We start from the raw sequence: 10268 nt of genomic DNA on the forward strand, positions 1-10268 counted from the left end.
ACATTCTGTGATTCTGTGATTCTGTGAAAAGCTTCATGCAGGGCTGTCATCAGATTTTATGTAATTTCTGCTTGGAACAGTGCTGGTTTTGCCTGTGATCTCCTGAGCCTGATCTGAGCCTGGTGGTTCGTTGCAGATCAGTCCTGTCCCCATGCCAGAAGAGGCAATGCTGCTATTGAGGTTCACAGCATAAAGTGGTGGGGTTGAATTCACAGGCTCAGGATGTTTGGGCTTAGATTGGAAACAGGTTAGAAAAAAAGAATTCTTTTGTATGTGCCCTGTCAGAAAGCAGTGATTGTACCTTGGGAAGCTGGCAGTGTGTTTCAGGGGATGAGTGTTGTATTAAGAGTTTGTCTTCCACTCTAACCTTCATGCCTGTTGGCTTTGTGTGTGTTCCAGAAAGGGCCAGGAGATTCTCTCGGAGACATCAAGTTCAGTCCTTATGAGGCAGTGAAGCTTTATGTGGCATCAGGGGATGGCACCCTGAGTCTCCAGGACCTTGAGGGCAGAGCGGTGCAGGTGATCTCCCGTGCCCCGGACTGTGGCCATGAGTACCATAATGTTTGGTGAGAAGGGAGCACTTCGAGGCTGATTCTGTTCCTTGGGGTTAATGCTGCGCTGCTTCTGGTGCTCTAACATCTTCATCTTTGCCAGCGTTAGTAAACTCGTGGTATGAATTGGTCCTTTGAGGGAGCTTGGAGACAGGGACATGGTCCTGAACCTGGCACTTCAGAGTGGGTGACAAGTGAGGCAGCCACAGGGCACTTAACGCTTTTGCAGTAGCTGAGCGTGCTGCTTGCATCTTCTGGTGTTGCTTTCTGGTGACGCCACCTCCTGTCTTGCAGATACTTTTCTGCAAGAAAAGCTTTTCACTTCATAAAGTGTGAGGGGAGAAGAGCAGGATAACTTCCTCCTCTTTAGTGTCGTCAGTGTTCCGTTTTGTTTGTAGCAGCTCATGTAGCATAGGAAAACCACGAAACATTCCTGCACAATCTGAGTTTCGGGTTATGGAGTTTACCCTTGCTGCCCTTCTGGAAGCTTTGAGCTCAGAATGCTGATTTCCATGGCCTTGAATTCTGAAATAATTTATCTTTGCAAATGAAGCTTTCCCAGCAGGTTACCCAAGGACCCCAGCTTTATTCCCGTTCGGTCCCCATGTGTTGCCTAGTCTAGTCGAGAGGTGTCGTCCCTGCCCATGACAGGGAGGTTGGATTAAATGATCTCTAAGGTCCCTTCCAGCCTAGGCCGTTCTATGATTCTATGATTCTCGCTGCCCTTTGCCTCCCAGCAGAGCTGAGGTTAAAACGCGTGTTTTTATCAGATAAGACTATGCAGTTTTCTTTCTTGGAGCATGGAGTTGAGACAATTTGATGTACAACTCTCCAGTTCAAAGCTTTTGTCTTTTCTTCACTGCTGCTTCTGTATTTTGTGGAAAATGTCATTTTAAAGCTGCTTCTGTCCATTTGTTCATGTCTCAAGGGTGTTCTGATCTTTTCCAAGGTGTGTCCACATGCAAACACGGAGAGGTTCTTCAGCCTCAATTTTGTTCCACTGTCCCAGTGTGTCACGCACCATCTAATGAGCACTTCACAAATGACTAGGAAGTTATTTCATATTCGGTCACCAACAGAAAGCATTGCTGATAAGCCACTCCCCTTCCTGATACTCAGGCCCGCACCATCAGGCAGGAGATTGTAGTTACAGTCTGCTGCCGTCTCCCTCTGCAGGGACGAGTTGTGAACCAGAGCTCCGCTGCCTTCAGTTGCCTGTGGGAGGCAGTACTGATTTTCTGTCTTTCCTTCTAGTTCCTGGTACTGTAGTGTGGATGTTTCTGCAAGCTGCCGCGCCGTGGTGACGGGTGATAATGTGGGCAACGTGGTCCTGCTGAGCACTTCTGGTGAAGAGGTTTGTATGGCTCCAGGCAGCATCTCCTCTACGGGACTCTTTAGGCTCGTGTGCTTTCCTGTGCTAGAGAGACCCTGAAAAGAGGAGCAAGTACCCTGTAGCTCAAGAGATGAGTCCAGCCATTGGTGAGGTGGTTAGAAGTCCTCCACTTCTACCATTCGTTAGACATTGCCAGAGTGTGATGATAATAACGCCTGAACAGGGACTGTGTCGTGTACTGCCCCTTCCTTGAGAGTGTTTGCTGCTGGCCAGAGTAACTGTAACCTGAAGATGTGAGCACCCTCTGCCAACAATCTTCACGCTTCCAGAAACTTCGTGCGCTGATGGGAGTCATTTAGGAGATACTGCTTTGATGTATACCCTTCCCTGTTCAGCAGGCACACAACAGTTAATTCTGCGAGTGTTGGGATAGAAATTGCACTGCTGCCGTTAGACAGGAGAGGGCAGGCAGAGGCAGACTGCGCCTTCGAGGCGGAAGTAATACAGAACGAGAATAGTTGCTCTGGGCCCTGCTTTCAAGAACCTGTAGTACTGCCACACCATAATTACCGTTTCTCCCACCTGTAAGGGTAACATCTGGTAAGAGTTTGACACCCAATGGGCTGTGGGCAAAGGCAGCTGTGTAAAGTAGTGCTCCAAATGGTTTGTGTTTGTTCAAGGTTAGTTGGTTCCTTTCCTTTCCTTATTTTTCCCCCTGAAAGAACGTGAAATTCCTTTCTGCACTTGGGAGATACCCATTATTGTACAGAGGATAGGCCAGCTTCACCCTTTTGATCAGAAATAATCTTCTGGCTTTGGATATAAATTTATTAATGGCCAGTTTATATCCATTTATTCTTGTTAATTGACGTATTTCTCCCACCTTCATGTTTCTTTGCTGATGAATTTCTAGAAGCCAATTATATCACCTCTTTTTTACTGCCATAAACAAAGTAAACTCTTTTGGTCTTCTCCCACAAAGCAGATCCTTCCTTCTTATTAGTATCTCAGCAGTGTATTTTCTGTACCTGTTCCAATTTGTTTTAGTCTTTCTGCACGTACAAGACTGGCACTGCATAAAGTATTCCGGATGCGATCTGGCATTGTACAGTGGCACTAATACTTCCTCCATGAATGAGGGAATTGTGTTTTCCTTTCTCACAGATGTAATAAACTGGTAGATCAGAGTTCTTCTATAGCATTAAATAATTAGCTTCTAAGATCATTATTCTCCTTTCCTGTTTCCAGTGGATAAACTTTTAGTGTATTTTATAAGTTTTGTTACTCTGTAGATGTGAGACCTCTTTGCTCTGCACTAGTAGGTCATTATTCCATTTCTTTACTCCAGACCTTGATTTTTTTTTTTCCCCCCCCCGTATGATTTTCTGTTTCCTCTGCTGCAGATTTGGAAGCTGAAATTGCACAGGAAAAAAGTGACTCATGTGGAGTTTAACTCCCGATGTGAGTGGTTGTTGGCCACAGCATCTGTGGACCAGACAGTCAAAATCTGGGACCTCAGAAACATCAAAAACAAAATGAATTTTCTTCATCTGCTTCCTCATGACAAGCCTGTCAATGCAGGTGAGTTGAGATAAGGATTTCATTGCATGGATGTCTGCAGAGAGTCCACTCAGCTCAGCTTTTCTTGTTGTGGCGATATTAGCCACAGGTAGGGCAGCTGCAGCAGTTTTGGACTTGCCGTACAAGCTGTGGCACACTACCTGGAGAGACGAGTGTGTAAGCATCAGCAGTAGCTGAGATTAGAAAACTGAATTTATTGGGGCATTTCTTTTGACAAAAGTAAAGCATGAGAATCAAACCTCTGTTTCTTGGATGCAGTTTTATCAGTTCATGGGAGTCCAGAATGCAGGTATATGTCTCCAGCTTTTCCACTAACTTTCCATTTGAACGAGCGTGTTCCTTTATTTGTAGTGTCTCTTTCTCTGATTTTAAAATGGGAATAATTATTCTTCCTGTGTAACCCAGTGCTTGCTGTTTGTGAGAGCTTTGAGTTTGACACTGTTAGAGTCTTGCCTGTTGGGACACATGACCATATTCACATCCCTGTTAAATAGCAGTGGGTTTCCAATCAGACAAATGTGGCTTTTCTGTTTCTTGTCAGTCACAGCATTGTGATCTTTTGTTTGTCTTATTGTCCTCCTCTCCTAGCTTACTTCAGCCCAACAGATGGTGCCAAGCTCCTGAGCACAGACCAGCGCAATGAAATTAGGGTTTACTCATCTTCCGACTGGACCAAGCCACAACATCTGATCCCACATCCACATCGGCAGTTTCAGCACCTCACACCTATTAAGGTGAGTTAAGCCAGTGCAGTCAGAGGGGAGTATCACACCTGGTGCGAGCAGCTGGCTGTAACTCAGAAGTGGTCTGATTTCTGGTCACAATGCTATGTTGGTTGGCGGATGTCACACTGCCACAACTCTGAGGATAATCATGTTCCTCAAACTGTTGCTCACACTGCAGGTTGTCTGGTGTGTGTCAGTATGAGATCTGTCCCCTTCTCTTAACTCCTCGCTGCTCTGCTCTATGACTAGGCAACATGGCATCCTCGCTACGACCTCATTGTAGCAGGTCGCTACCCAGACCCTAAGTTCCCAGGATACACGGTGAATGAACTACGAACTGTTGATGTATTTGACGGAAACACTGGGGAGATGGTTTGTCAGCTCCATGATCCAAATGCTTCTGGTATCATCTCGGTGAGTTGAGTACTGCAGCTAAAAGGAGCGCTGGGCATTGAAGCGCAGCCAAGAGATACAGGTCAGGGACCAGGACAGTAAGAGTATTCACTTTACCTGTGACAGACTCATGCTCCTGTGGGGGTGTGGCTGCCAGCTAAAGCTGCTAATGAGCAGGGCTAGTCCGTGGTCATCTGTGGGTTTTCTGTATACTTTTTAGGGAACATTGAGTTTTCCAGATGGTTTGTTGCTGTTACATAAGCCATGGTGCTCTTATGATTCTCTTATATAAGCAGTGATGCTCTTACAGACTATGATTGTGTTTCCATTTTCAGCTCAACAAATTTAATCCTATGGGAGATACGCTGGCTTCTGGCATGGGTAAGTAAAGAGAACCCAAGTTACTAAGCACGGGTGGGTTCCAGTCGCAGGAAAGGGCAGGCTTGTTTCTTCAGGCTAAAGCAAGGTGTGAGTGAGGGTTTCCCAAATCCTACCAGTAGTCCTCTATAATTTCCTACATCTGTAGAAGAGATCAAGAGCTTCTTTTCAGTCTTCCACCTCTGCAGTTAGAAAAAAGCAGAGGTTGCTAGTCATACTGTCGTAGTGGACAGTGAGTTGTACCCTTGTGGCCAAGAGGGCCAGTGGAATCCTGGGGTGCATTAAGAAAAGTGTGTCCAGCAGGGCTAGGAAAGTTCTTCTCCCCCTCTACTCTGCTCTGGTGAGACCACACCTGGAACACTACGTCCAGTTTTGGACTCCCCAATTCAAGAAAGACAGGGACCTACTGGAGAGAGTCCAAGGGAGAGCTACGAGGGTGATCAAGGGACTGAACATCTCTCCTGTGAAGAGACACTGAGAGACCTGGGGCTGTTTAGTCTTGAAAGGAGACGGCTGAGAGAGGATCTTATTAATGTATATAAATATCTGAGGGGTGGGTCTTGAGAAGAAGGGGCCAGTCTCTTTTTGGTGATGCCCAGTAATAAGACAAGGAATAATAGGTTTAAGCTAGAACGTAGGAAGTTCCACCTCAACCTGAGGAGAAACTTCTTCCCTGTGTGGGTGCCGGAGCCCTGGCCCAGGCTGCCCAGAGAGGGTGTGGAGTCTCCTGCTCTGGAGACTTTCAAACCTGCCTGGACGTGTTCCTGTGTGGCTGGCCCGCTCTTGCCGGGTGGGTGGAGTCTCTGGCAGGGAGGTTGGACTGAGTGATCTTTAATGGTTCCTTTCAACCCCGAACATTCTATGATTCTATGATTTCCTGTGAAACGTTCATGAGAGCGTGTAGTCCAGTGTCTGAGAAACTTCTCCGCAGCGAGGAGCTGTTGCCATCTGCCGGCCATGTCACAGTAGCAGAAAACGATGGTGGCCGGGGAGGGAAGCCTTTTTCTTCTGGGCTGTATCCTCTCCCTTTGTTTAATTTATTCAGTTTCCTAGATGACTTAGTTTTCCGCAGGCTGTGTGAGATGAAGGGAGCTGGCTATAGATTTAGGTTTTAGACCTGTGACAGATGAAACTAGGAGTTACTTGAATATGTTGTTTAATTAGATCAAATTTCCATGGCTGTGTGGAGATAGTATCTGCAATAGATATATTTGCATTCTCTGTACCTTGGAAGTATCTTAGAATAGACAATGCATTTTGAGTTTCTGGACCTGTTGGAGTGGGTCCAGAGGAGGCCACAGAAATGATCAGAGGGATGGAACAGCTCTCCTGCGAAGAAAGCCGAGAGAGTTGGGGTTGTTCAGCCTGGACAAGGCTCCAGGGGGACCTTATTGCTGCCCTCCAGTACTTAAAGGGGGCCTATAAGAAAACTGGCAACAAACATTTTAGCAAGTCCTGTTGTGATAAGACAAGAGGTAATAATTTTAAACTAAAAAAGGGTAGCTTTATATTAGATATGAGGAAGAAATTCTTTATTGTAAAGGTGGTGAAACACTGGCACAGGTTGCCCGGAGAGGTGGTAGAAGCCCCATCCCTGGAAGCATTCAAGGTCAGGTTGGACGGGGCTCTGAGCAACCTGATGTAGTTCAGGATGTCCCTGCTCACTGCAGGGCGGGTAGGCTGGATGACCTTTAGAGGTCCCTTCTAGCCCAACACATTGCATGATTCTATGACATAGCCTAAGGTATTGTATTTCATGTAGAATGTCTGATGCACAGTGTCTCATTTTTCCTCTCAGGCTTTAATATTCTGATCTGGAGCCGGGAGGAGATGGTGGCCAAGAAGCAAGAACATCTTTCCAAAGCCATGACAGAACAGGGGATTGGAAGCTGGAGTTTGTCCAGACATGGAGGTCAGAGGCAGACAAATCCTGGGACAAGCAAACTCAAAGCTAACTTACTGTCTTGGGAGCTGGAGGAGATGAGAACAAAAAGCAACAATTCTAAATCACAGGGAAGGAAGCGAAAAGGGAAGGATCTAGAGAACTGATTTAGTGTTTTGATCCTCTCTGGATCACAGGATACAAATTCAGTGTTGGCAACGGGCAGTGTAAGTCCGTGCAGGGCATTAGACTTCTGCTTTGTCCTTCCTCCCTGGATCTGATCTTGCTTCCTTCTAGAAAAGTTGTATCAGTACACAGTTTCTCCTCTGAGTGGAGTTACCACCCATTTCCTGAGGCACTAGGAAAACTTCAAAGATACTCTCAGATCCTGATGAAATTATTGCTTCCAGCCTGCCATTTCTGCTTGTCAGAGGGTACCACAAAAAAAAGCCCAACCCCTGACAGCCTCGCCAGCCTGTCAGTCAAACTGAGCTGAGAAACCCCTCGCTAACAAGGTTAATGCCCTGAAGAGGTAGAATGTTGACAGGGATGAGGTGATGGGTAGCCTAGGGAGGTGTTCCCATATGCAAGCTTCTTTGAAAACTTGCATCTGTCAAGCCCTCAGGCTTAGCCTGTTCTGTGCTTGCAGCTATTTAACTAGACCATGAAGTACATGACCCCAGAGCTCTTTACCTGTCTCATGGGATGCAAAGGTGGTATCACCTGGAAACCTACTGATTCTGTAGTTTCTATTTTCACAGCTCCAGGCTTTTTCTTGCCGCTGATGAGGTAGTTTCACCCATGCCTCACCTATGCTTCAGAATGTTGGCTAAGTGTTGTAAAGCAGAAATGAGGAATTTCTTCCCAACACCCCTGCTCAGAGCCAGTTCTCAAGACTGCTGTTAAACTGAAAAGTTCTGCTTTTTCTAGTTGGTTTACAAGGCTGCCTGGGGTTTTGCTGCTGTCGCAGAGGTTCATGGATGGAACGGGTGCCAGGCCTGCTCAGATTCTCTTTGTTCACTTTTATAGTTCTGCAGTATTGATATTAATAAAGTTTTGTACTAAACTACTTTGATATAGAGCGGCTGCTTTGAGCATTCTGCTGAACTGCTTTTGGGGGGAAGAAGTTGCAGACCTCTCTGCAGGAGGGCTGGGAGAACTACAACAGTGGTGAAAATATCAGCCATAGTACTGTCTGGAAGGGACCCTTCCAGTTTGGACAGGTGTCCTTGTAAGCTGTACCTACGAGTGGTTGCTGCAGTCAAAAATGGTTTCTCTCAGTTCTCACACTCAGCTCTAAGTGGGGCTGTAAATCAAGGAATTACTTGGGGAGAAGGTAACTTACTGCAGTAAATTCTGCCTCTTTTCCAACACCGAGCACATTGGTGAATATGAGCCCTGCGAACTCTTAGAGAAGAGGAGGAGTTGAGTTCAGTGTGAATTCAATTTTAATAATTAAAATGAAATGTATTGGAACAATTACAGAAAGTCATTCACAGTCAAAATGTCTAAACCGTTATAGAAACCTTTTTTCTCTGTGTGTGCAAAATTTGCTGCCTTTAAAAATTACATCAGGTCTTAAGTGCACTTTCTATTACCTCTTTCTTGTGCCTGTTCTCACAGGCAGTAGATTGCTTTATGACTGTCTTGCTGTGCAGGAGACCTAGATTCTATGTTCAGAGGACAAAAAGGTGAGGAAGATGCTGAGAACAGCAAGCTGCTTCTGCTAATTTAGAGTTCCCATGCTGTGGATGCTGATTATGGTATAGGGGAAAGTCCCCATGGTACTCCATAGGGGAAGAAAAGGAAATATCTGTAACCTAAGAACTGACTTCTGGTGCCAAGCACAGAAGGGAACTGCACCAGAAAGGGAAGTAAATGTGGGAAGTGAATGTGCAGCATCACCATGTGAAGAGCCTGTGCTCCTGGTGCCTGCTGCAGTCTCATTTTCTGCCAAAAGCTACAAGGCAGGTGGTGAGCACTTGGCTCAAAGTTCCTTGCAGCAGCTGTAGCGTGCATAGAGGTCAGCCTGGAAAAAGAATCTCACTTTGGACAAAATGCCAGAGTGGCACATGAAGGGATCCAGAGTCACTTTGGACTTTGGTCCTTAATGTTTTTTGTTCATGGTGGTTTGTTGTCGATCCAGTAGGGAAGATAGGAAGAAAAGCTACAGAACCTGCATTTAATCTAGTCTTAGGTAGACTGTGCTAGTAAAGCGTATTCCTTGGGACTGTAGCTGAGATCTGGACTGCCTGCAGCACTGGATACTCCCTGTAATAGGTACTTGTTCAGATGTCCAGATGTTAAATTCAAAGGCTGAATCTTCAGACAGGGCCCAAGTTTCTTGTCTATGGGGACTCTTCTTCCTATAGCCAACACTGCCCAAGAAATTGGGTGTGGGTTTGCTATGGTCACAGGAATTAATCTCTCTGATGAAGCTCTTGGAGCTTCTTTGGATCATAGGTAACCTACTCTGAGCTGAATCCTAGAAACTACTGCCAGGTTTTAAACCTTGTCCCAATTCCAGGCCAGTCCTCTCTTGAAAAAAGGGGAAAAAAAGACCAGTTGCCAGCAGCAATTACTTGGCAGCAACCTCAAGAAACACTTTTCACTGTCTGCCATCATCTACAGCAGTTCTCTCTGCACAGACCGTAGATAAGACTTGGTGCATTCTTGGTGAGCTGCACCCTCTGCTCCAGTCCCAGCCTTCCCACCATCACCAGCCGAATGCCTTGAGAGAAAAGCACTCGGAACAGGTTGGCCCTGAAGGGAGATGCAGCTCCTCAGTGCACTGGATGTGGTAGCTGGTGGAGGCCCAAGCCCCTCTACCACAGTCATGGTGAGTGATAACATTTACGATCACTTGAAAGGAGGAAAACTCTTGACCAGTTCCAAGTGGCCATATTAGAAATCCCAGACTAAGCCAGCTGTATGAGAACTGGAGGCACCACACAGTATACTGGCTTCAGAACTGTCATTTCCATTAGAGTAGCTCAGTCCTCTCACTGGGACATCACCTTTGGAAAGCATCCAAAAATCAAGTCCAGCTTCATTCTGGGAAGCAATGGCCAAAGCAGAAGAATGCTCAGTAACTGAAGATGCCCTTCACCCTTCGGGGCAACACTGCTCCCTCCTACTGTCTGGGAAGGAGTTGAAGCAACTGTCAGGCCTGCTCTTCTCCCTCATTGGAAACATGTCGGTAGCCAGGGGGCTGTGACTGTATGCGGAAGAGTACAGTCAACAGGAGAATTATAAGGAGAAGGAGGATGGATCCACATACAGCCAGACCCACAAACAGTTCTGCAAGGGAGAAAACAAATGGTCAACATGGTATCATCTAAGCTTTCCCCTTCTGCCGTACTCTGGTCCAGCCTGGGCTCACCTGTGTCGTGCATGCTGCTTGCTACCTGGCATTCCTCCTCCCA

General features: G+C 46.3%; 2 protein-coding genes across 2 annotated transcripts in view; one reads left to right on the forward strand and one right to left on the reverse strand.

The window, feature by feature from the left end:
- Positions 1 to 399: 399 nt before the first annotated feature.
- LOC104273255 (DNA damage-binding protein 2) lies at positions 400 to 7138 on the forward strand (the record flags this gene model as incomplete). Its single annotated transcript, XM_009868515.1, has 7 exons — positions 400 to 566; positions 1806 to 1905; positions 3288 to 3465; positions 4054 to 4199; positions 4440 to 4604; positions 4919 to 4964; positions 6760 to 7138. Coding segments are annotated over 7 exons (1053 nt in total), but the record flags the coding sequence as incomplete, so codon positions are not given.
- A 2646-nt stretch (positions 7139 to 9784) lies between these two features.
- LOC104273256 (lysosomal acid phosphatase-like) overlaps positions 9785 to 10268 on the reverse strand; it is a gene marked incomplete at its 5' end in the record, with an annotated part of 5039 nt that continues 4555 nt past the window's right edge. The window contains 2 exon segments of the mRNA XM_009868517.1: positions 9785 to 10143; positions 10226 to 10268. The exon segment at positions 10226 to 10268 is cut by the window's right edge and continues 18 nt beyond it. Of these exon segments, the coding sequence (XP_009866819.1) occupies positions 10007 to 10143; positions 10226 to 10268 (180 nt within the window).

The sequence above is a fragment of the Apaloderma vittatum genome, unplaced genomic scaffold, assembly GCF_000703405.1.
Source record: "Apaloderma vittatum isolate BGI_N311 unplaced genomic scaffold, ASM70340v1 scaffold32114, whole genome shotgun sequence".
Taxonomy (NCBI): domain Eukaryota; kingdom Metazoa; phylum Chordata; class Aves; order Trogoniformes; family Trogonidae; genus Apaloderma; species Apaloderma vittatum.